The sequence below is a fragment of the Aplidium turbinatum genome, chromosome 6, assembly GCF_918807975.1.
Source record: "Aplidium turbinatum chromosome 6, kaAplTurb1.1, whole genome shotgun sequence".
NCBI classification, from domain to species: Eukaryota; Metazoa; Chordata; class Ascidiacea; order Aplousobranchia; family Polyclinidae; genus Aplidium; species Aplidium turbinatum.
In genome coordinates this window covers 460,117-486,811 of record NC_137477.1, presented here as the reverse complement: position 1 = coordinate 486,811, position 26,695 = coordinate 460,117, and the positions used below count along the sequence as shown (strand labels likewise).

The window sequence follows — 26,695 nt, the reverse complement described above, 5'->3', positions numbered from 1 at the left end:
CAGTAAGCTGCAAGAATCATGTCTGATTTGTCACATTTTGCAGATTTTGATTACAGCTACTGCTAGTGTTTGACCGAAATTTTCTGAGATATTTTTACTTATTGCTGTCTCCTAATGATATAAAAGCTTTTTGTTGCCTTGGGAAAGCAGTAGCAAATGAGAAAAGGCAAGTTGAAAAACGCTGAATCAGACTGTTATTGAAAAATTAGCAAGCTAACTTAAAAATCCACGAAATCAAATTGTCCTTGTTTTTCAACATTTGATGATGTTAAAACCTGTTTGTGTCATCTGGGGAAAACAGTAAAGAAAGCGAAAAAATATAATTTTTAGAAAAATTTATTTAAACAGGCACCCAAGGCTGGCAAAATCTGGAAATTTCTGCAAAATGTGACAAATCAGGCCATATCTTTAGGTAGCCATGCAAGAACAAACCATTTCATTTATTTATTGTTAGTCAAACTATTATTGAAACCAAAGGTTTATTGTACGTTGGTTTACGCAAAGTAACTTTATCTTGCTTAACTTGCAATATTTTTCTTTAAGAGAGCATCATTAAAATCAGTTACATTTGTGTTTTGCAGCATCAACTACAAGTAGGCTACTAAGTTTTAAAGTTATTCTTTTTATCAAGTTCCTTAAACTAAATACAAAATGTCTCACAAACAAACCAGAACAGTCATTCCAAATGAAGAATTGTTGGGTGAAGGTGACTTGTCAACCAATCCTGGTAAGTTTGCTTGGAAGGTTCCTCAAAAAGATTATTTTGATATTCACAATTTTTTTCACATTTTACACATAAATATCACATTTTGAAATGTGTTGTTACATTTTACTACAAGAGAACGAAAGTTTGCAACCACCATAATTCTAGCACCAATGTGATTACGGTATGTCAAATTTAACTTTATGGTTACCGTACTGAGATTTTCTCTATCTAAAATGACCAGTGCAGTCTTTTATAGGACGTCGTTGGTAATACCGTTTGGCGTTTGGTCATGCTGGAGATGTTCTAAAAATCTACAGAACTACAGTTATGTAATAAAAATCTTTGAATGCAGTTTGTATTTTAATCGAAAAGTGTTTATAAAATTAAAATAAATATACTACCAGAGATTTAACAATATTCTGTTGAATATGAATATCAGGGCTAAATTGAAAATCGTTTTGCCAAATAAGACATTTCCTCTTATTTTAACCATTAAGCTTATTTAAAATTTATGTTTTTGTTTTCAAAATTGAATAAAAATCATGCAAATTTAAGATCTAGATCCAGTTTCTATTAAAAAAACAAAATTCAAATCCGATCCGGATTTGGTGAAAAGTAGTAAGATCGGTCCAGAAACTGTTCCTGTTCACCTCTGATGGAGAGCAAACATCAAAATGTGTTGCTCAAGCGCATACTCCGAGAGTCGAACCAGCGCCGCTTGACCTTGCAGTTTGTGCATACAAAATGTCGGGCGCTTATCCAAATCAGCAAATGGGGGACAACCCTTGGAAATGTTCACACATGTTAACACTTCTCTGCATTTTTGCTTTTCTCAACGTAGCTTATCTTTATGCTGAGTCATGGCAGTCTTGCCACACGACAAACTGTGTTGGACCATATTGCTTTGGATGCAGCGGTCAATTGTTTCTCTATAGCAGTGGTTCTCAACTTTTTGTCTTGGCGGTTCTCGTTTTGTGACCTCAACGAGGTCACGGACCTTAAACATGTTTATTTAAAATCTTAGTAGGTATTGCGTGTCCTAAAGGAAACAAATATTTTATAAGCTTCGAAAAGACCTCCACAAACAACGTTTGCCGAACTCGCGACGCACTTATGACGATTGATGACATTGACAAAGTTTTGAGCTGTATGTTGGTCCACAAGATCGATAATCAGTAATCTATATGCTGAGTTGATGTTTTTCTATAAATTTCATCGAAAATTAATAGAATTTTTGCGACCTTTACAAACAATTTTTTTATTTTTCATTAATATTTCGCTGTAATCATAGCCATGGCAAACCTGTGAGTGCTTATAGGCTGCTGCCTAATGTTTGCATGTCTCAAGCATTGATCAACAATTTGCTGCCTTAAAATAATTAAGTTTTACATACATAACCTTATGAAAAGATTTAACTTTTTTATGATATTTTTCTAGTTAAGAAGCCGAACCTTTGTGCGACGTCCTTTGAAATCTTAAACGACGCACCACAGCGTCGCGACGCACAGTTTGAGAATCATTGTAATGCACAAATAAAACATCATAGTCGATGTTTAAATGTCTTAACTTATCAATCATACTGCGAATTCAGAAACTATCACGAACCCCTAAAAAATGCTTCGCGGACCACTCAAGGAAGCGGATCCCCGGTCGAGAACCGCTGCTCTATAGTAGCAGCTTGTTGTGAAAAAATAAAAATGCAAATTTTAAAAAAATGACGTCAACAAAGAACCTGATTGTAATAAACCCATTATGATAATGAAGCACAAAGAGGAAACACAGCGCTGTCGACTATTTCAATATTTCCCCGGTCGACTTCCAGTGCGCAAAGGATTGACATCGAACCTGATTCAATGTCAGTTCACCGTGATGTCGATATTGATAGCAATCCTACATATTTATTACCACCTCGATATATATTGCAGATGTGTCAACATATCTTGAACATTCTTTTTAAGTGAGAACACTCTTCTAATTTCCAGATACTATGGCGAGTCATAACCTGGAAGATCAAAATCAGTACAGAAAAGTGAGGAGATTGGAGGCTGAAAGTGACACGGATAGAAATGCTGAGGTGAATCAATATAAACAGCAAGTCGTTGTAAGATAAATGAAAAATTTTACTTTCAAATTTATTTACTCAATTTAATTTATTTATTCTTTCAAATTTTTTAATTCATAATCAATGATAACATCGGTCGCAGTAGCTGGAGCTTGGAGATCATCAACCACCACCGAACCGTTGTTCACTAAATTCAGCAGAAAGTCAGCGTTTCTTTGGTAATGAGACCAGTCAGGGGTGGCCAATCAGTCTAGTGGTTCTTACGATAGAGAAGGACACTACCTTCGTGACTCGTTCTCAAGCTTCGCTGTGGTTGTTTTAAGGAATTGCTTTTTGCCGTTGTAAAAATTGCATTCGTACATTTCACATAAGTTAGGACACACTGAAACAATTTTATTGTTTTTTTAAACTGACTAATTTTTGAAGCGTTAGTATACTTAAGTCGTTCAAAGTTAGCTTTAGGCTACTGCCCTTATTTCAAACATTGATTGGTACAGCTCGGAGCCAAATCACTTAAACCAAAATTTTAGGTTTTTAGAACGTATAATTCACCTGTATTTCATTTTTCAAACTTGTACTTTTCAGGAACTGTCACTAACATCTGCCAGTGGTTTGTCCTCTGAAACATCAATTCATATCGGACAAGCTAAAAACACCATACTTAAAGCTGAAACAGTTGTTCAGAATCCAACGTATAATTTCAACCTCAATCAAAATTACCCTGAGCCAGGTAAGATGATTTTTGTGCTAACAATTGCTTTGCAAAGAAGATCTTTTATTTTATATGTCTATTTTGCTTATTTTGCTTTTATTTTATATGTCTATTTTTTTATTTTATGGGTCTATTTTGCTATAGGCCAGGGCTACTCAACTGGCGGACCACGGTCCGAATCCGGACCTTCTGAGTGCTGAAGGTGGACCTCCGGCTTCTGGAAGAATAACCTCATTGCCACATTATAGGGCCTTTTTAAGCAGATTTCCATTAGGGAAAAGCAATTTTTTGTGAATATCCAAGGAGCTTGGGGCTTCGCCCCTAGACCCCCCAACGCTTTGCCGTCTTCTCTGATGTGCGATCCACACAGCTATATTACAAAGAAGCACAATACATTTTTTCTTTTTTTATTTCTTTGTTTGTGTCTGACAAAAATCCGAGTCGTATCACATAGCATACTATACCTAAAAAGTGTTTCAGTGCTCGTAGCCTAAATTTTGTTTAATTTTCGTGGTTGCATATGAAATATTCACCGGACCGCAAAAATATTCAACTTGTCAAAATGGACTTTTGCTAACATTAGTTGAGTAGCCCTGCTATAGGCTATAGCCTATTAATCGGAGATTCATAGAAATACAGTACGAGTTGTTTAACTACCAGACAAGCTAAGGATATTTTATACAAAAGTGCTGCCAGATTTAGAGGAATTATTGTTTACAATAGTGGTAATCTAAAACTTGTTTAGAAACAACTATTCTAAAACTATATTTATGGCAGTACTTCAGAACGAAGATAATAGTTAAAAAAACACGTCATTTACAAGTCCTCCTATGGCTACAAAGTTCAATGTGTGACTGACAGGCGCGGTCGCAACGCTTATTATCGAACTTTCAAACATTTTTTCAAAAATAATCTTTCGTGTGCATAAAACGTATTATTTGAAACATTATTACAGATTTCAATCCTTAAACGTGAAGCTTTATATTTCTGAGCTGTATTTCAAGGGTTCTTAAGCTTTTTCTCTTTAAATGCAACTTAGTGATATATTTTCTAAACCTGTAAGTTTTATTTAATTTAAATTTTGTACATAAATTCACATTCTCATTGCAAGGTAACAAGCTACAAATCGCTTTAAACCAATTTTGTGGAAGATTAAAACTAAAATTTAAAAAAATATGTGGCAGGAATTCACCCTTCACCTGTCAGATAGTCAACCAAAGTCAAAGTTCAATGTTTGGTAAAGTAGTAGATAATGCACAACAACAAATATCGGATTAAACATGAAGTTGGTTTCGTGCTTTAGATGTGATAGTAAGCAATGCAGAGGAGTCGCATTCGCATAGGTAAGTTGAAGAAAACATGACCAGAACATTCAGAACTAACCTATCCTTGGATAGCAATTTTATATTTTAACCCAATACTTTTCTAGGTTGCAGGAGTGAAACTCATCTTTTGCAAAAGAATCGTTTGTTAATTCTATAAATTTTTCTTGGCTTGCTTCAGGAACATCTTTCAGTTTACATACAAAAGGATTTCTCTGTTAAAAAGGAGCGATCTTCCTGGCGTCAGCACTACCTGACTACTCACTATAGAACAGCGAGCATTGTGTTTCGCTAACCATACCGGTGTAGCCTCCACACTAGCCATCAAGACTTTTCCAAAAACACGTGTTTCTCGGCAGTCGAGTGTAGCAGGAACTCAGCAATAGACACGTGTTTCGCCCATTAGGCTGGGTTCATCAGTACCGCACCACTAGCTCCTGCCACATAGTTCTCAACCGTTGCATTTTTCCTGCTACACTCAACTGCCAAGAAACAAAGGATTTCTCGCTACTTTAATCAAAATGCTGCCAGTATTTATCTCGGAAAAATATTGTTCAAACTCCTCCTGCAAGTTTTGAAGATATTATAGCTGATGATGTCATCCTTCAAGTTTTGATTGAGATCATCTCCAGTTATCTCCATCAAGCGGTGAAATGATATCTACAATACCAATATCTACAGCTGACACAATTTTTCTGTCCCATCAACTGATGTAGATATTTTGATTGATAGCTCATATACCCCCCAAAACGAGGAAATTTACCTCCAGGGGTAAATTTACCCTAGTTTAAGAAATGTTGGTCTAAAGTGTCTAATTGGTCATCCGGGAATTCTATGAATTCCTGGTATTCACGAGCACAAATTTTTACTAGTTTCTCCTTCAAAACGTTATTATTATTTTTTTTTAATGGCCTTTCCAAGATGAACTATGTGTCGTCACATAAAATCTAACAACAGTGAGCTTTCTCGGATTTCAGCAGATTATTTTTAAAAGCATAAATTCGAAAATTTAACATTAAAAATTTGCAAATAAATGTATTTTCACTTTGAGGTTTTCTGTTTGAGTAAGTTTGATCTTATATTATATTTTTTCATTAATCGTTTCATTGACGGAATCCATGCACCCTAAATAATTGCCACGTAGGCTTGCGTTAATTAAAATTGTTCTGCAAATTCTGTCTTAGAAAACAATCCAGTGTCTGAGTTTAAAGTGGCTTAGACTTCCTTGTTGTAGGCTATGTGAAATTTTTAAAGTCGTAACTTGATGTGCCCATTGGGGATGGCCCATTTTTGGTTGATGTTTCAATTGTTTGCTCCTTTCATGTGGTGCCTGGTGGAGAGACAACTGCAGGTGCACAATGTTAGCTCCATATCTTAATTTTTAAGGGGTCTTCAATTGATCTGAAATTTAGGCAGTTTTTACCAAAAAAGGGAACTTTTTGAGCTACTTGGTTACCCCTCTACATTTAATTTTTTTACTTTGATCAATGTCTGATCATTTATTTTTTTGATTAATTTCTGTGATCACTGAAGCATGAAATTAAAACAAAATCGAAATATGTTTTAAAATTATTAAAGAGACTGAGTTTTCCACTTCTATGTGTGGCATTTGATCAACTTGTTGCTAAAGCATCATAATGTGCAAGGTTGGATTAATATAAAGCTGCACACCATTGTGTTATTGGAATCGCTCTCTCTAAGGCTACTTGCTGTATCCACCCCTGGCTCCAATCAAACACCGGGACATGACATGAGCGCAAGCACTTGCTGTAATTATAAACGTACTGTGCACATATGTTTTACATTGCATTCAAGCAGTTTTACATTGATAAAGAGCAAAATAAAGCATTTCAACCTTCTTGTTGTAGCGAAGCATAGTGAGGTGATGTATTCTTAGGTATCTTCTCCACAATGTTATCTTACGTTTGTTGCTGTGCGTTTAATCGCTTCAGTATCTGATGACATTCTATGTTTGCACAAGTTTGATCAAACAGTCTGTCAATGTTGCTCAATGTAACACGCTTTGTGTTAATGACAAACGACTTGTGGTATTACGATTACGATCAGGATTGAAAAATTAAACTTGATTTCAGTTTGTTTCATCACATCACAATCGCTTTGCCGTTCTCAACATTTATTCACAGTAGGCTATTCGATTTTTGGGCCGAAAACGTCACACAATTCAATAATGGTTGAGCAGGTTACTGGTAAACGTTACAGTTTACAAGATACCTGTGTAATGTGTATCTGATGACAAAACAATTCGTTCTGTTGAATCAGAATTGATCTCACGGTGGAAGAATTCAATCGTGAATATTAGTATTATTTATCTGTTTTACTTATTATTGCCATAAATAGCAGTTGGTGACTATTTATAATTGGCGACTATATTTACCGGTAGCCAACTGTGATGTTTCTGTTTTGTTATTGTGGTTCATCGGCTAACACAATGTTGGTTGGGGGCAGGTTAAATTGCACTGCATTGAAATTTCCTCACTGTCTGTCAATGCCCATACTTAGATGAACCACTGAATGGCAGTGCCAAGATTATGCAAGTCGACTTTTACACGAAAGAATAAAAATGTCAACAATTTTCAGAAAAAAAACATGAGGTCGGCCTACAATATACTCGAATATGTACGGTACAAAAATTAAGATGTATGAGCAACAAGTTGATCAAATTCCATACTTAGAAGTTGAAAACGCCGTCTGTTTTAATAATTTTCAAACCAATTTCGATTTTTGTTGAAATTTCAGTCTTGATTGATCACAGAAATTCTCTATTTTCAAAGGATCATAATTATATTGACTACATTTTTTTTAATTAGTACTAAGAAAACTGAGCTGTACAGCGATATAAAATTTCATAAAAATCCGTGACTATGGTGACAAAATGGAAAAGTTTTGGATGATTTCACAAAGAATGACCCATTTGCTTTTTTAATTTGATTATTTTGAAAGACAAAGCTTCAAGTGAACCTTTGCTGGAAGATATGAGCTTACCTTGATTGTAAGCGATGCTAAAAGTTAAAAACCAAACTTAATTTCATCACTGCAGTGCGGCCTATTTCATTCCAGGCATCAGTATCAAACTATCGATGTTTTCATACTTTACACTCATGTCATTAAATTCGATACGCGAACATTAATCGTCAAAGTAATATTTCGTTTACTTACAGGACCAGCACAGCAGCAACTTACTCATCAGGACAGCCGACAATGTCATACAACGATCTACAATTTACCAGAGCAAAGTAAAGCTCCATCTGGAGATGAAGGTTTGTGCTGTTTATATTTAATTAAAATATTGTTAAAGTGTGGAGGCATTGAGTTTAATAAAAAAAAAAACTAGAGCATAGGAAGTTTACAAACTGTTATTAAGTTATTATGATATTAAGTTATTATGCAAAAAATAGATAGACACAGCATGTCGACATCTCACTTGGTTTGTAATGTATGTGAACTTTTCTCTCATTATTCTCATTATTCTCATTATTCTCATTATTCTCATTATTCTCATTATTCTCATTATTCTCATTATTCTCATTATTCTCATTATTCTCATTATTCTCATTATTCTCATTATTCTCATTATTCTCATTATTCTCATTATTCTCATTATTCTCATTATTCTCATTATTCTCATTATTCTCATTATTCTCATTATTCTCATTATTCTCATTATTCTCATTATTCTCATTATTCTCATTATTCTCATTATTCTCATTATTCTCATTATTCTCATTATTCTCATTATTCTCATTATTCTCATTATTCTCATTATTCTCATTATTCTCATTATTCTCATTATTCTCATTATTCTCATTATTCTCATTATTCTCATTATTCTCATTATTCTCATTATTCTCATTATTCTCATTATTCTCATTATTCTCATTATTCTCATTATTCTCATTATTCTCATTATTCTCATTATTCTCATTATTCTCATTATTCTCATTATTCTCATTATTCTCATTATTCTCATTATTCTCATTATTCTCATTATTCTCATTATTCTCATTATTCTCATTATTCTCATTATTCTCATTATTCTCATTATTCTCATTATTCTCATTATTCTCATTATTCTCATTATTTTCATTATTCTCATTATTCTCATTATTCTCATTATTCTCATTATTCTCATTATTCTCATTATTCTCATTATTCTCATTATTCTCATTATTCTCATTATTCTCATTATTCTCATTATTCTCATTATTCTCATTATTCTCATTATTCTCATTATTCTCATTATTCTCATTATTCTCATTATTCTCATTATTCTCATTATTCTCATTATCATTTTCAAACAATGCGAGAAGCGCCAAAGACACTGTATATATGAGATGTGCACAACAAATGACTCTACTATTGGCAAGTGGCTCTTATCTATCCCATTGCCATTGAAAAAACTACACGAACACAGGACGAAACGAAATGGTTTGAGATTCGAAACGAAAATTTTCACTAAGAAATTTATTTCGAAACGAAAACAATATAAAAAATTTCGCCTTCTCAGGAAACAAAATATTTTTATTTTCAACTGTCCTGTTTCGAAACAGGGTGGTTTGGCAGAATTACTTTACAATTAACAAAATCCTTCACAAAAGTTTTGAATATTGTATTGACAATATATGAAACTTATCCCTGCTGAAGAAATGAAACGTTGAACCTGGATCGTCATTCTCTTTATCAGACTGTCAGTTTACTTTGTTGAAACACAAGTTACTCAAAGTCTAAACAAGTTAGGTTGCCAGCAAAACCATTCGACACTTCCAAACATAATCTTTACAAACAATTTTGGTCGTTGAAAAGCAAGTCACCAAAGTCCAATCAAATAAGTAAATTCAAAACTACTTTGAAACTTAAAGGCATAGTAAATAAAATTTCAAATGGAAATTAAGCATTAAAATGCGTAAACTGAACATTCAAGAATACATTTCAAAAAGAATTACCGAAAAAAAAAAATGTTTTCAATGGCACTGGCAAGTCACCACAGTCCAATCAAATAAGTAATTTCAAAACTACTTTGAAACTTAACGTCTTAAACTTAATGTAATAATTTTTATTAAGGTTCAACACAAGAATTCAAAAGCCTGCAAAAAGCAACTCGTAAGCAATATCATCCCAAATATGACGTTGATCTTTCCAACTTTGACGTTTCTTCAGAGGGTTTTCCAGAAATTTATCCTGAAATGCTTCAAGTTGAGTTTTACCAAGGAAAGCCCATTCCTGATGATGACAAGTACAATCCCACAAGTCAAGGAATTGAATTATCTGGATTTGACCGAGTAGTAACAATTGATCAAATAGTTTCTGATATTCGAAAGATCAGTTTTGTGTCGGTTATCGGATATCCTGGGTCAGGAAAAACAACTCTATCGAAACGCCTGGCAAGACGACTTGCTAAAAGTGAAGATGCTCTTGTCCTGAGGAAGCTGTTTATGGACATGAATAACCGCAACACGCGATTGACCTTAAAAGAGTTTCTACTGGGAGATTGCAACTACGACTTAAATGACGAGGAAAAAAATTCTGTTTTTAAATGGATCAAAGCCAATCCGGAAAACTGCTTCATCATTCTAGATGGATTTGATCAGGTGAGTTGGAACCTGACAGAAAATGTGGAAGTATCCAGTTACAATACTCCACTCAACTATTGGGAACTTTTATCCAAGCTTTGTTTGGGAAAATTCCTTCAAAATTGTCACTTGATATTCACTTCTCGACCACATGCTATGCTTCATATTCCTCAAAGATGCCGGCCCAGACGCACTTACTTCATTCGTGATCTGACTCCTGAAAACATGAAAACGTTATTCTATGCCCTAGTCAATGACCAACAACAATCCAAGATTATTTGGAACGAACTTACAATGAAAACTCCTCATTTAAAGTCCATATGCCTCAACCCTCTGATGCTTCAACTCTACGTGAGAGCATCCCTTGGTTCGTCACAACTCGCTGATATATCCACGATGACCAGAATTTTTCATGTTGTATTACTAAATCTTAAAAACTCAGAACATGCTCTTTCTACATCTGATGATGTCATCATCAAACTTTCAAAAATCGCGTATGAAGCAACAAAAAAAGGAACCGTGTTAATCACAACAGACGATCTTATAAAAGAAAATCTCACCAGTCAGGAAGTTCAAGATCTTGTCGTCACTCTATTTGGAGCAAACAGAGAATATGCACTCCTGGAAGGGCAGCATCGCTTATATTTCAGTCACCAGACTTTCCAGGAGTACTTCAGTGCTTTGTACATCTGTCGTGAAATGTCATTACCTGATTTCAAATCATTCGTTCAAAATAACTTGCTGGAGGGTCACTGGTCTGTTGTTGTCCAATTTACGGCCGGACTCCTTTTGGATCCGATCATGAACAAAGGTAAATTTATATTTTATCTACAGACTATTCATCACAAAAGTAGCAACTAATCATACTATTGTGCTTTTTTCATTATAATAAGTTAAGATATGATTTATCAACGTCCGCTGTATAGCCGAGTGGAAAGAGCCCTGGAACGACATTTGAAAGGGCACCTGTTCGACACCGCTCAAGAGCATGCGGCTGTGTCTTTGACAGGACACTTAAAGGCATGCCTGAAGGTAGACACGAAGATTGGCTTCCTTTCCTTCCCGTCCACTTAATCTAAATCTTCAACCACCAGGTGTAAGCCTAGATACGACAAACAAAAAACTTTATGGGAAATCTCATTGCAATAAGTTATCCTCCTTAAACCAACTCTAATTGACAAATAGATCATTATGCCATTTTATGAAAAAGTTATATCACTAACAACAACTATTTTATTTAATTTACAGATCTATCAAGGTCTGCAAGTAACCTGCTCTCTTCAGATGAATCTACGTCAGCACTGACGCAATCATCAACACCTTCGTCTTCACAAATTGCATCAAGTAGGAATATCAACTAGATATTTTGTGATTATATTGTGACAAGGAACAAAATGTGTTTGCTTGCTTGTCTGCTTCAAGTAAAATTACCTTCGAGAACCACTGGGCTAGATGATCGTTCATATGTGCCGACAATCTTTATTTCCGAGCGCTTCTACCACGCAGCTGGTTCAAGTGCAATGTATTTCATTGTGGGGAATGGTTTGTGTATAAGCATTAGCATTATATCAACAGCAAGAAATTTATTTGTTTTGCTTTTTCAACATCGTGTTCCATTTTTACGTATCAATCGAGCACTGCAATCAACCAACCTCCTTCAGTAGAATTTACGTCAGCAATGACGCAATTGTCAACTCAATCAACATTTCCGACGTCACAAATCGCTTCAAGTAGGAATGTTGTTTAGGTCGCTAGATCAGCTGTCCCCAAAGTCTGGCCCGAAGTGATTACTTTTGTGCGTGTTGCATTTTCAATACCTGAAATAGCCTACCCACCGACACTGATAAAATGGCGAACTTGGCCCAATATCGAAAAACGTTAGGGACAGTTAGTCTAGACCAGCAGTCCTCAACCAGGGGTCCGAGGGTACCCAAGAAGGTGTCCTTGAAGCATTTTCAGATTGTGCATTTAACAGTGATTCTCAACTGTGCGTCATGACGCCTTGGTGAGTCGTTTGAAATTTCCATCACACAAAGGTTTGGCTTCTGTCTGAAAAGATTTCATATTAAAGAGTTTAATCATAAAGCTTTGGTAGAGAGTTTGCTCTGTTGAACCATAGAGAAATAAAACATGGTAGGCTAACCTTAGCGGGTTTAACATGCACTGACAATGTCTCGATCTACCAATTTAAAATCATCTCTCGAGGCAGATCTGGTTTTCAGACTAAGATCATGGAAGCCTTAAGAATCAAACGTAACAATCCATCTCTCAACCGACAGTTATTCGCCTGTGGCTCATCATTTCTTTTGTGTGTTTTCTAATTGTTTGTCAAATGCTTGTAGTCTGCACCTCACGTGATCTATTTCCCAGCGCATAATTTACTCGCAATCATTCTTGTATCATTTGTTCAATTTGTGCTTTTCAGTCCAGAGTGTCGTTACAGTTACAGTGCAAAGTCAAATTTATCTTACAATGTTTCATTATATGTATATTGCAGATATAATTCCTAATGAGGACACACGTACGTGTCGAAAACGGTTTAGTATTTTTAATTATGTTATATTTTTTGTGTGCAATAAAGTATGTTAAACTCGCTAAGGTTACTATGTTTTATTTCTCTATGGTTCAAAAGAGTTAAATCTTTTTACAGGCTGTATAATGTTCAACTTAATTCGTTTGAGACAGCAGATTGTTCATCAATGCTTAATCTAGAAATGCAAACGTTCGTCAGCAGCTTATTAACATCCATACTTTTGACGTTGCTGTGGTTACAAAAAAACATTGATTACAAATGAAAAAGGGAGAAATTCTTTCTAAAGGTTGAAAAATTGTATTAAATTTCGACACATTGTAATGGTCGCAAAATTTTATTAATTTTTGATAAAATTTATAGAAAAACATTTAATCAGCATAAAATTTACTGGATTTTGATCTTGTGTACCAACATGTAACTCATGACATCACTTTGTCAACTCATCAATCGAAACTTGTGGAACGTTTATTTCCGTCAGAAGACGCGATAAAGATTTCAGATAAAGAATTTCAGGTGTCCGCAACCGCTTTAAAACCACCAGAATGGACCCGTCAAAACAAAAGTTGAGAACTGCTGGTCTAGGCCCAGGGGTCCGCAAATACTTGTTGACGTGACCCAAACAAACAATCGTTCTAAATCTTCGCAACCCAAACTTTTCGTAAGCATATAATTTTGCACAAAATATTTTGCAATTTAATATCAATTTTAATACGGTTCTCTCCGATTATTAAGCCCACATCGGAACATGACGATTTTGGACCGATTAAGCGGGTGGGCCTGTCAAGTGGGGAACGATTCTCTGCCACTCCTATACAATCAGGAATTCCCAAACGGACCAAATTGGGCTTAATAAGCGGGGACTATTACTACCATTGACAGTATAAATTTTCTTGTAGGATACAAGATTATATAAAACTTATCACATCAAAGAGTATTATTGTCATTTTATTGTTATTATCAATTTATTTTTATCAAACAAGTTATATTTATAGTAAGTTTAAACTGTGAGGCGACACGGAGTAGATGGTGTCGCGGCCCAAATTTTAGTCGCAACCCACTATTTGCGGACCCCTGGTCTAGACGATAGTCAAAAACTACATTTAATCTGGTGCATTCTGATCGTATTTTCTGCTTTAAATAGTGGTGGAAAGTTAGGATAAAACTTTTGCGTTTTGAACTATAAAAGGCATCTTTAAAAGGATCTACCTGCGAGCTACATGTCGTCATCAAAAGAGCCTTATATGGCTCGTGGGCCATGTGTTCCCGACTCCTGCTGTAAATCCACAAATGTGACGGTTGAAAGTCATAATTTTCATGAGAATGTAATTTCTTTCAGGTAAAAAGTTGCAAAAACAGAAAGTATTTATTTCAGAGCTGCATAAGAAAACTCGAGAAGTTGCGAATGGTAAGTAAATGTTTTTACCTGTTCAACAAAGTTTTTTATGCTAAAAATATTTTACTTGTTTTGAGGTAACCTCCCAGAGAACCACTTTATCTGGTCCAGATCTGGTCAAATCTATATCCGATCTGGTAAATATCTGGACCAGTTAAAGTGGTTTTCTAGCCTACCGTATAAATAGGGTACTGAAACTCAATATTGCAATGTTTTTTTGAGTGGTTTTATTTTTAAAAAGTATTTGAAATTCAAGTTAAAGCAATCATAAACTGTAAATTACCAAGTGAATAAATTCAACCAGATTCGGAAGAAAAGGTTCAACCAACAAACATCAGATGTAGAAGTCAGTCGTGTCTGATTGACGAAACGTCGGAATAAAAGCAGATTGTCACTGTATACATCTTGTGATAGTTTAGCTTAATTTGCACCAGTAGAACATCTCATATCATTTAATTTAATGCCTGGTGAACAGCCTCATTCAATTTTCAAAAGCATAATAAGTTAGATATACAGAAAAAGTGGAAAAAGCGTCTTCTTTTAGGTAACATTCGGGCTACCAAACCCAATTCATTGGGAGAGTAAGACCATGTTGAGTTGAAGTGATCCTGCAGATTAACAAGATTTTTCTACAAGATAGCCCAGGTGTGGCCAGCCAGTTAATGGCCAAGAGCTCATTTTTTTACTTTGCAAACCTCAAAGAGCTACACTCGCATCAGAACCTACACATGGACACACACTAATATCGCCACGTCTCTTCCTCACTCAAACATATTGTCTACGTTTTCAAAGCTGGATTTATTGTAAATATTACACACAAACATTAGTTAGGGCAATATATGATATTTTGTACCCTTACCCCAAAAAAATTGCAACAAAAGGTTTTTCAACTGATTTGATTAGTATTGGGTGTCAGTATTGACATATTCAAAATCTTAAGCGATCCAACTTCCGGAAAGTGTTATTTTCAAGATGGCTTCCAAGATGGCCGCCAAACCATTAAAATAACAGTAAATTGACCATAACTCGGTCATCATATGACCAAAACATGTAATTTTGGTGTCTATATCTAAGTTTTTATACCCTGTGAAGTCAATGAAACCATTCTCAGAATTGTTGAATTATCTGATTGCTTATAAATTCAATATAGCAATCCAAGATGGCCGCCAAACCATTAAAATAACAGTAAATTGATCATAACTCGGTCATCATATCATCACAACATGTAGTTTTGGTGTCTATATCTAAGTTTTTATACCCTGTGAAGTCAATGAAACCATTCTCAGAATTGTTGAATTATCTGATTGCTTATAAATTCAATATGGCAATCCAAGATGGCCGCCAAACCAATAAAATAACAGTAAATTGACCATAACTCGGTCATCATATGAACAAAACATGTAGTTTTGGTGTCTATATCCAGGTTTTTATACCCTGTGAAGTCAGTGAGACCATTTTCAGAATTATTGAATTATCTGATAGCTTATAAATTCGTGTACGGTACTTAAATTTATCTCTCTCTTTCCACAGTTAGTTGGTCCACCGGATCTTACAAAAACAATTGCATTTTAGCGACCTTTTATTCATTGCAAAAGCAGGTTTAATAATAGTTTGCTGTCAGTTTTTAAGCTAGAAATTAGTCTACAAAGGCCTGACTCATGAAACGGCGCCAGAATTTGTGTTTTCTTTGTTTCAGAAATGCTATCTTTAACTTTTACTCCTTTAAAAACAACTTATGTCATCGTGTGGAATGAGAATTAATTAGCGTCCTTCATCATCTATTTAAACGTTGGCATAGCATGGCCGGCGTTAATGCAACGTCTAAATGACATTTGTCTGTCTGTGACTGCGGCCTACATACTTGGCGTAGCAGTCGACCACCTGCGGCTCCGGAGCCGCATGCGCATGTATTCTTTCAAGCGTAAGGATAAGGCTAAAACCCTTGGACATTCGTCATGCGTGCCAATTGCCCCAGATCGCACCATCGATCCCGCCTTGTTGTTTCAGAGATTCATCGTCGTATCCCAAACAGGTGATCTCTTCATGCAGGAAGTGATGAAGCACGAGCTCAGTACATAACCACCCGCCTTGTTTGAAGCTAGACATATTTTCCGAGAAGCCGATAAGCCTCAAATAGCTACCGCCATCACAGAACATGCCAGCAGTGTGACGTCAGGCGATTATGAAATAGTGAAAGAATCTGCCTCGAAAACCGATCACTACGTCCTTGATGGAGGGTCCTTGTTGCATCGAGTGCATTGGAAAGCTGGAGACAGTTATGGGTCTATTGCACAGTCGTATGAAGATTTTACCATTCGTCATTATGGCTTAGCAACGGTGGTCTTTGATGGATATGGTGGTCCGTCTATCAAAGACAATACCCATCAAAGACGCGGCATGAACGTCCACCCGGTTGTTCACTTTACTGCAGACACCGAGTTCATTGGAAAGAAGGAGCAGTTCTTGCCTCGAGCTTCCAAAAAGAAAGGATTAATTTCTCTAATTTCTGCTCAACTGAGGAATAGAAGCTGCAATGTGATCAACGCACCAGGTGATGCAGATGTTGATATCGTCAAGACGGCAGTGGACAGCTCTCATCGACATAGTACGACTTTAATTGGTGAAGACACGGACCTTTTAATATTGTTACTACACTATGCTGACACTTCTCCAGACATAAAAGACCTTTACTTCCGCTCCGACAAAGCTTACGCAATCAAGATACACGACATCAACAAACTGAAAGCAATCATCGGACCAGACATATGGTCACAGTTCCTCTTCATTCATGCATTCACCGGTTGTGATTCAACGTCAAAGGCATTTGGTATCGGGAAGAAGACGGCTTTCAAGAAACTAGTGAAAGGTCAACCAATATAATCAAAGAATGTGCAAATTGCTTTATTCTCCCAAATCAGACAGACCACATCATTAAGGATCTTGGAAACAAAGCTATGACCGTTGTGTTTGGCAACGATGGCAGTAGTGACCTGGAAATACTGCGCTACAATGCATTGGTCAAAAAAATTACAACAGCCAAGTGCTTTGTTCACCCTGAACGTTTGCCACCTACATCATCCTCTACCAAATTCCACTGCCTCAGAGTTTACTACCAGATTATGGTCTGGATGGGTACTGATGATGGTATGGATGCTCTAGACTGGGGATGGAAAGTAGACAATAATCAGATGGCTCCAATCATGACGGACATGAAAGCTGCCCCGGACAGCCTACTGAATATGATACACTGCAATTGCGAAACGTGTCCACCTCACTGCAGTTGCCGGAGATATGGCCTACCATGCCATGCTGGATGTGGACCATGCCAAACTGGTTCATGTGTCAACCCATACAACAATCACATAATTACAGACGATGAAATCGAGAGTGACAACGATGAGTTTTAATAATACTTGATCCATGTGCTTTCTTTACGCTAATTATGTCAAGAGTCTACATGACCACATTGTAAACTCTTTATGCCTGCTTAGTTTACCCAAATAGGTATGTAGGCTATAGAAATTTAACGGTTTTTTTAATAACCAACACATTGTTATTGTTCATTTATAAGTGTTTTGGCAGCCGTCTTGGATTGCCATATTGAATTTATTGGCTATCAGATAATTCAACAATTCTGAGAATAATCTCATTGACTTCACAGGGTATAAAAACCTAGATATAGACACCAAAACTACATGTTTTGGTCATATGATGACCGAGTTATGGTCAATTTACTGTTATTTTATTGGTGTGGCGGCCATCTTGGATTTCCATATTGAATTTACAAGCAATCAGATAATTTAGCCTACCAATTCTGAAAATGGTCTCATTAACTTCACAGAGTATAAAAACCTAGACATAGACACCAAAACTACATGTTTTGGTCATATGATGACCGAGTTATGGTCAATTTACTGTTATTTTAATGGTTTGGCGGCCATCTTGGATTGCCATATTGAACATGTAGGCTATCAGATAATTCAACAATTATGATAATGGTCTCATTGACTTCACAGGGTATAAAAATCTAGATATAGACACCAAAAATACATGTTTTGGTCATATGATGACCGAGTTATGGTTAATTTACTGTTATTTTAATGGTTTGGCGGCCATCTTGGAAGCCATCTTGAAAATAACCACTTTCCGGAATTTGGATCGCTTAAGATTTTGAATATGTCAATACTGACACCCAATACTAATCAAATCAGTTGAAAAACCTTTTGTTGCAATTTTTTTGGGGTCAAACCATATACAGGGGGATTGAAAAGTAACTCCCTATTTTAAAAAAACTATAATTTATTTTTAAAATATAATTTCTACAATTAATGAATATGAGAAGGAAGTATAATGCATGGGCTTTTATTTAAAATTCGATATGGGCGCCTTTGTTTGCCACCAGCTTCTCAAGTCGACCAGGAATCGCATCAACTGATTTCGCAAGAAACTCTTGCGGGATGGAAATCATAACTTCTCGTATTCGCCCTTCAAGTTCTTCCAAATTTCTTGGTTTGGTTGAGTAGACTTCCTCTTTCAGCCAACCCCAGAGAAAAAAGTCGCAGGGTGTTAAGTCAGGACTTCTGGCCGGCCATTCGTGTGAACCGCGACGACCTATCCATCTTCCAGGAAATTGAGCATTTAGCCATTCACGAACAACAATAGCAAAGTGTGGAGGAGCTCCATCTTGTATGAAAATCAAATCTTCAATATTTTCCCAAGCACTGATAATTGGCCAAATTTCATCTTTCAACATAGCGAGGTACCTTTCGGCATTCATGGTATCGCGAAGAATGAAAGGACCCACAATCCTATCAAAAGTCATTCCACACCATACCGTTACTTTGGGTCGATTTTGCATTTTTTCACAGGTAACACGAGGATCTTCTTCCGCCCAGTAGTGGCAGTTATGACGGTTCACAAATCCACCTATGTGGAATACAGCTTCATCACCCCATAGAATATTTTTAAAGAGGTTGGGCCAATCTCTAAACCAAGCCAACATTCAAGCCAAGCCAACGTTCCTGTAGAGTAAGACGTCCAGCCATTTTTGTAGGGTTTTGAAATAAAATAAATTTGAAAAGATTGAAATTGAACAATATTTAAACAAATCTGAAAGGAAAACAAGAACATAAATTAAATTGCCATACATTAAGTAATATATACACAAAAATTGAGAAACATGATATAGCATTTGAATAAATTGTATTTATTTTAAAATAGGGAGTTACTTTTCAATCACCCTGTATTGCCCTAACTACATGGAAATGACAGGAATTTACAAGCCATTTAGTTTTATGCGTGTTACCATACTTAGTGGGTCATTGGTAATCTTTGCCTTGAACAATCTTCTTCAAATCATTTGTTGTCAATCGAAACAATTGGTTGACAAGAATATTTCGATGGTTTGATGTCATGTGTTTTAGGTAGAAAGCTGACTCACTGATGTTTGTTGACCTAACGCTGACAGTAACTCAAGTGCAGCTAGTAGCATTGGGGTATTTTTAATTGGCACATTTATTAAAAACTCGATTGTCCCTTCTCTTAAAACAGGTTTCAGTTAATCTTCCTCACAAAGATCAGTCATGTCCAATTCAGCTGTAGCTTCATCTGAGACCAGCAGCGTTTTTAAATAGTCCGTTATAGAATAACGATGAAGAAGGAAACTTTGGTTTTTTGTTGTAGATCATGAAACTTTAGCACAAAGGTTCTTGGGGGGTTTCAAGCAGTGTTGCATAAGCTATCTAACACTTTGCTTATTCAAGGCGATGTTAGTGATTTTCTCACTGGTTTTTAGCAGAGTGATAAAATGTGACAAATCTCCATTTTGTAAATGCAGTTTCAGTTTATTGACAAATGCAAACTTGCTCTGCACCAGGTCAGGAAGAATTTTAACTTATGAAAATTCAGGTTGACCTCGCCTTGATTCGACCAAAAAGACCTGATCTATAATCTACAGAGGATCCCGAGTGGTTGGTTGGTTTTGAATCTTTATCCTCGGACTGACAAAGCATTTGTGCTCGGGATAGTTCTTTTCTGTGATGAAACAACATCTCAAAGCTGAAAGACGCGAGAGCCTACCTGGCTTGACAGCCATCTTAGAGCACACTCTAGCAGCAGGTCACCCAGCAGCTCTTGGTTCTTTGGTTTTTCCATTGGTGTTGATCTTGAGCTCACGCTTCGCTTCCCGGTTGTTTAAGTGGAAGGTTGTCGTCACTGTTTTGGTTTCGCTGAGCTTCAGTCTCCATCTCTGGAGGTAGCCTATGCCGAAAGTGTCGACATGTCCTGGTTTAGAATCCCTTCTAATGTTTCCCATTGATTCGACAAGTGTATAATGGCCAAATCATCGGCATATGCGTAGTTTGCGGATACCGTGTTTGGTAAGTCGTGGGAGTGGATGTTAAACAGAAGGGGGGCCAGGACAGATCCCTGAGGGACGCCATTCTTAAGGCGTCGTAGCCTGCTTGGTGTACCACTTCCGGTGGTGAGAGTAAAGCTTTTGTTGTAAACGAGCTCCATGATCATGCAGACCATGTGCCTGTCCGGGAGCAGGCGGAGCAGTTTGCAGGTGAGGCCTTGGTGCCATACGGTGTCGTATGCGGCTGTGAGATCAAGAAACACAGCACCAGCCTTCTTCTTTGCCTCAAAGCAGTCTTCGATGTCTTGAGTCATGAGAGTGACTTGGTCTACAGTAGATCTTCCATGTCGAAAACCAGCTCGCTCCCGGGGCAAGTGTGGGTCTGCAATTGGTTCGACTCGAGTGTAGATAAGACGTTCGAAGATTTTAAAAGGGATTCAGAGAAGAGATATAGGTCGATAGCTTTTCGGATCCTCTTGTGGCTTATGAAGCTTAGGGATTGCGACCACTTTGGCACGTCTCCAAATTTTGGGGATCTTGAGTTGGCATAAGCAGGAAGACAGGATTTTGCGCAGCCAAGACTTCATGGCGGTGCCAGCATGGAGTACAAATTCGGGGCAGATGTTATCAGGACCAGGAGCCTTACGGGTCTTAGTTGATTGTAGGGCAACGGAGAACTCATCCGATGTAAATTCACAAGAAATACTTTCCTTGTCTGGTGTTGGGATTTTCCAGAGATCAGACGTTTCCCCCTTTCCAAGTTTGGGGAACTTGCGGTCGCCTATTTTGTAGGTCCCATTTTTCACTAGTCCTGATGCGATCTTATTGGCAGTATCGGGGCATTGGCGGGAAGGGCGTTCTGAACGGCCTGTAAGGTTGTTGACAGTACTCCATGCTATCCGGCTAGAGTGTGTAAATTCGATTGTGTTGACGGTGTTTTTCCATCGCTCTAGCCTCCGTGAGTCTAGCCGATCAAGCAGTCTTGTTGCGGCTGAGATAGAGGCAGCATCTGGTGAGGCACGAATATAAGAGCGGTATAGAGTTTCGCACTCTGAATCCCAGCACGGCGTGTAGTTCTTTCGGCGGCCGCGAGGGATAGCCTGTTTAGCTGCGGATTTGATAGTACCGTAAAAGTCTTGGTAAGCCTCATCCACGTTGGCGGTAGAAGGTGATGGTAGTTTCGCCGCGTTTTGATTGGTTATGAGGCTGTAGCGATTCCAATTGGCCTTTCTGAAGTTCCATAGCTTCACTGGGGCACTTGGGATGGGAGAGACAAGCTTAGGGGCAGTGATAAGCGAAGGTTGGTGTTGGGAACGTGGGAACTTTTCTAGCACACTTCTGTCAGGAAGAGAGCTGTCTGTATCTATGCTTGCAAAGGCCAGGTCAGCGTCCGGACCAGAAGCTGGCTGGACTTTTTATGTTGTAAAGGAGGGCGAGGTTGTTGTTCGCAGCCCAAGCAGCCAGGCATTCTCCGTCGCTGTTGATGTACTTCTAACCCCTAACGCCGTAGGCGCGAAAAAAATTATTGCACGGGGGCCTCCCCGGTCTAAAAGTGCCCCGGGCCCCCCATCATCTAAATCCGACCCTGATTGAGCCGTAAGGGCAAAGGACAGTTTATATGATACTGAGTAAAGACATATAGACAATTGTTATCACTGCTCACTCCCATGCTTTGGCTTGGTAATATTCAAAATAGGACTTAGTGTTTTCCAAGCTTTCTGGGTCATAAATCCGAGGCAAAAGCTGTTTGAAGCCTATGGTGTGTGAAAACAAGATAAAAATTACACTGACATGCTAACAAAAGATAAATAGAACAGCAAACCAAACTTCAATACGGCTCAGGTAAATCAAATTTTGTAGGAAACAGTTTAAATTTTCTTTAAGAAACCAAAGCCTGTCCTTTTAGTTTAGTTCAGAGAGGTCGATTTGAAAGAGCCTACACAGCAAAAATGAAGTAAAGCAGGTGTGTAGAGCCTAAGCGTAGGTTACCGGTAGGCCTACTTAAAATAACAATAGTCCACAATACAAGCCTAAATCAAACCTAAAGTATGCCTTTGAATTTCTCCCAGAACTGTGTATCATTTCGTCATTGTAATCTGTAGATAACTTTGCTGATATCAGAGAAGCCTGCTATCGCCGATTTAAAATCAGTTGTTGGTAGCCTACTTAATTACCATGCATTTATTTAAGGCTACCGTACTACATTGGCTACACAGCATCTGGTACGGTTGATTAGAAATGACCAAACACACTGGGTAGCGTACTCCCGGGCCTCTGCTTTAAAATCTTAATAAACTTATGCAAGCTAAGCTATTTAGTGTAGGCTACCGCAAAGTCAACTAAGCCATCAGTTCACCAGTACCGGTAGGCTACGAAAAGTCAAACTGTTCGGCGAGACGTAGCCTAAATGATACGGCATTTAATGAAAAGCTGGAGTGCTCGGAAGAACATTTTTAAGATGCATAGGCTAATCAGGCTTACCTAGTGGAGCCTAGTGCTTAACAACATTTCAACCCAATCTACTTTATCGAATGCTTTTAAATCCGCTTCACGCAACTCTAAGAGATGTAAGATGCGAAGTAGCCTGGGCTACTCTGCTGAAATTTTGCCGGTCACGTGACAATTTCCTGTTACTTGTTTGGATAGACGAATATGTTAGGTTTTAGAAAATTATTCTTAAACAGATTGGAATATGTTAGGTTTTACACACCAATTATCTCGTAAACCATACTACATTGGAGCACAATTTTTTGTCAGGAGATGCATGAAGTCTTTAAACGTAGAAAAATGCAAAAAGTCATTTTTGACAAAATGGCGGATATTAGGTCTATCAAAATCACGGGCGAGCTAGTGTGTAGTGTGGAATTGCTAGCTTGTCTGCAGAAGTGCAGTGGGTCCCCTGGAAGAGGATGACAAGAGCTCAGTTCTTATCAGCGAGCTGCTCGATCACATCAATCTTGCTGGATGTGATACCTTCATTGTTCAGCTGTAAGATGGTGGGATGACAGTAGGCCTACTTGTCGACAGTGGAACTGCCGCACTCTGAAAAGAGCGGTTCTCGTGGGTTCTTGTGCTGAGCGTTCCGGGTCGAGGTTCGGTATTGGCAGTCTTCGTTTCGCATTTTTATGCTACTACTTATAATACCACTACTGATTCTGTCATCATTCCGCTTGGTTTCATCAGACAAATGTTTCAAAGTTTGTTTCTATCCGTGTCTTCTGAGTTTGAAGAAAGCATCAGCTTGGATTGAGCTGCAGCAAGAAATGACTGATTGGAAAATTTTTATGATCAAGTTCTAAAATTGCTTCGAAGATTTATCGAAAAAGAAATCAAATTTTATTATAATTTGCAGCTCTGGTTAGTTTAATGTTTTAACAAAAGTTTAGTTTCCACTTGCAAAGCTAGCCCAAGTATTTTGTCCTAATTTGATAAAACTTCGAAGCCGTTGAAGACAAAACGTGTGATTTTGTGACCAGCTAACAAAAGTCTACTCAGGTTATTTTCAAATTAGAACTTTGACTCAAACCCGAAAGTTTTGTTCAAAATAATTTGTTTATATTTTTGTTTGCGATATAAATGAATTAATGTTTTGTTCTTTAGTAAACAACTTGTGTTCAATGTTTGTTTATTTTATGGTTAGAACCAAACTGTGGTTTTAGACTACAACCTGGTTAGCCGAGTTAATATTGATTGATGTCATTCCTGCATTGTTAGATCAAAATGATTATCGCTCCATCATCGCCATCAGCAAGATTCTGCGGGAAGGCAACGACTTGGAAGTGACAGTCACAGCAGGATGTGATTTTGATGGAGGGAGGATAGGGATGAGAACCTCCGACACTCAGAATGACTTCCATGCGGTGACGTCATTCATCAAGTCGATGCTGACGCGACTTGGAATTCTTAATCTGTTCGGATGCAAAATGAATTCCAATCAATTCCGTTCATGGAAGGAGGCGATCAAATCAATGCCTGGATCTGTAAGTCATGTTTAACTTTTATAACCAACACATTGATTCATGGTCAGTTGTTACGTTGATTCAACGTCGCATTACGTTGTTTTAACGTCTCAGTTTCAACAAGTTTCACAAAGTAAGTTCGAGTTTCCAATTTTAATAATTTTCTAACAATTCTTGTAAACATAAAATAAATGAACAAAAAGTCACAACATAAATAAATTGTTTGTGTTAGATTGTTGCATCCTAATTCATTTGTGTTTAGATTGTTCAGTTGATTCTCCAAGACAATCACCTACGTGTCGATGATGTCATCGAGGTATTTGATAAGGTTGAGGAGGAAGTTGTGATGATAGAATCCCTTCGTAATGGTCGTTGGGAGTGGATGGGGAGAAGTCCGAACAATAAAGAACGATCCAAGTTGCAGAGAGCCCTGGATCAGTCAAACAAGAAAGTAAGAGTTACGTTGTATCAACGTTATCTAACGTAACATCTATCAAACTCTAACCTCAGAAATAATGTGCTTCTGGTGATGTAGCCTAGCTAGCCTATGGTAGTCTACAACAGTGCTCTTCAACCTTTTTTGGTTTGGTGAACCCTTAAAGTTGTTGTGACGAACTCATGCACCCTGTTTACTTAAAAGGTAAACTGAGGTAAAAGCGATATAAAAAATCATTATTTAATGACTGTTTTGTTGTTGCACATTATTAACTAACAACTCAAACCGAGGTATGATATCTTTTTCAATTGCTCCCCTCATCAATGGATCGATGTGTGTGATTGAATTTCTCTTTCGAGATTTGATTTCACACAAACAAGAAAAGCCGCTTTCGCATAAATACGTTGTTGGCATTTGAATAAGTACGGAAATTGCCCTTTCTGCTATGCTTCTGTATTCTGGCACATTTACAGGTGCACCCAAAAGTCAGTGTATGGTGTCTCTTTAAATAATACTTTCATACCAAAATCCGATTTGAGATCAATCAAATCTTCAATTTCTGTAGTAGGCCCGTCATAAATGAAAGGTTGTAATATCCAAGAACTGGCATTAAGTGTGGCATTCTGTTCAGCATTGAAATATTTCTCAAAGTTTTCTTGCAACAAATTAAGATGGGCATGAATAAGTGGCAACAGTTGCTCTTGACAATTGCTTCCATGTTCTTCCATGAAGTCGTGGAAAAGCGGTAAATTAGAGAAATTGTATGATGCAACTCGGTTCTGCCACAGTGGTAGTTTTTTCTTTATAGCATTGACTTTGGACATGCTCTCAAAAATATCCCCTTTCTTCCCCTGCAAATTCAGATTTAGTTTATTGAGGTGTTCAAAAATGGAAGCCATATACGCAACTTTTGCCAACCAAAAATTGTCACGAAATTTGCTAGCTTGTTGGTTATGTTCCTCTGTTAAAAAAAACTCCCAATTCTTCTCTAAGCAGAAAGATACGGCTAAGAACTTTGCCTCTGGAGAGCCATATTAATGGTTCATTTTTGCTCACAGAAAGTTTTTGTAAAAATTATCTGTTTAGTGTGACAAGTTTGTGATGCACCCGTGTATACCTTTTCGTACTGATGCACCCCATGCATATTTTGGTGCACCCTAGGGTGCACCGTGCACACCGGTTGAAGAGCACTGGTCTACAATCACCAAGGTTTGTTATTTTATTGTTGATTCTACGTCAATAAACATTAAATCAACGTGAATTATTTGTGTCACAGTTACATTGAACCAAACCAACCAAGAAACTTCTTTAATTCAATTATTCGCTTTGTCTTTTACAGAAGTTGAAGATCGCGATTGGCTACGGTGATGATCACAATCCTATTTACATCGCCCACAAGGATTCCACTGATGGCTCTGATAGTTGATTTTGTTTATTTGTTTTTATTTATTTTTATTTGTTTTATTTATATTAAATTGTTGTTATCCTTTGGTTGTTTATTATATGATGAAGTATCAACGATAGACGACGTTGTATCAATGTTACGATGATACAGTTGTGTTGTTAGCAAAGTGTTTGGAAGTGACCTCTGTATGAAGGTGTCTTCAACGACACCTAGTGTCTCCCATT

At 37.2% G+C, this 26,695-nt stretch overlaps 1 protein-coding gene across 1 annotated transcript; it reads left to right on the top strand.

The window, feature by feature from the left end:
• The first annotated feature begins 651 nt into the window (after positions 1-651).
• On the top strand, positions 652-26,492 carry LOC145771727 (uncharacterized). The gene is made up of 10 exons (XM_082583454.1): positions 652-727; positions 2,689-2,780; positions 3,354-3,498; positions 7,982-8,080; positions 9,882-11,201; positions 11,639-11,734; positions 14,260-14,328; positions 24,386-24,651; positions 24,893-25,081; positions 26,406-26,492. The coding sequence occupies exons 1-10, from the start codon at positions 652-654 to the stop codon at positions 26,490-26,492; spliced, it is 2,439 nt and encodes an 812-aa protein (XP_082439580.1).
• The last annotated feature ends 203 nt before the right edge of the window (positions 26,493-26,695 follow it).

Excerpts from the sequence above, each read along its gene's own strand:
- LOC145771727 (XM_082583454.1), top strand. The coding sequence starts at position 652 with ATGTCTCACAAACAAACCAGAACAGTCATTCCAAATGAAGAATTGTTG. Across the intron at positions 8,081-9,881 it reads AGCTCCATCTGGAGATGAAG|GTTCAACACAAGAATTCAAA; the intron begins GTTTGTGCTGTT and ends ATTTTTATTAAG. Across the intron at positions 14,329-24,385 it reads AACTCGAGAAGTTGCGAATG|ATCAAAATGATTATCGCTCC; the intron begins GTAAGTAAATGT and ends CTGCATTGTTAG.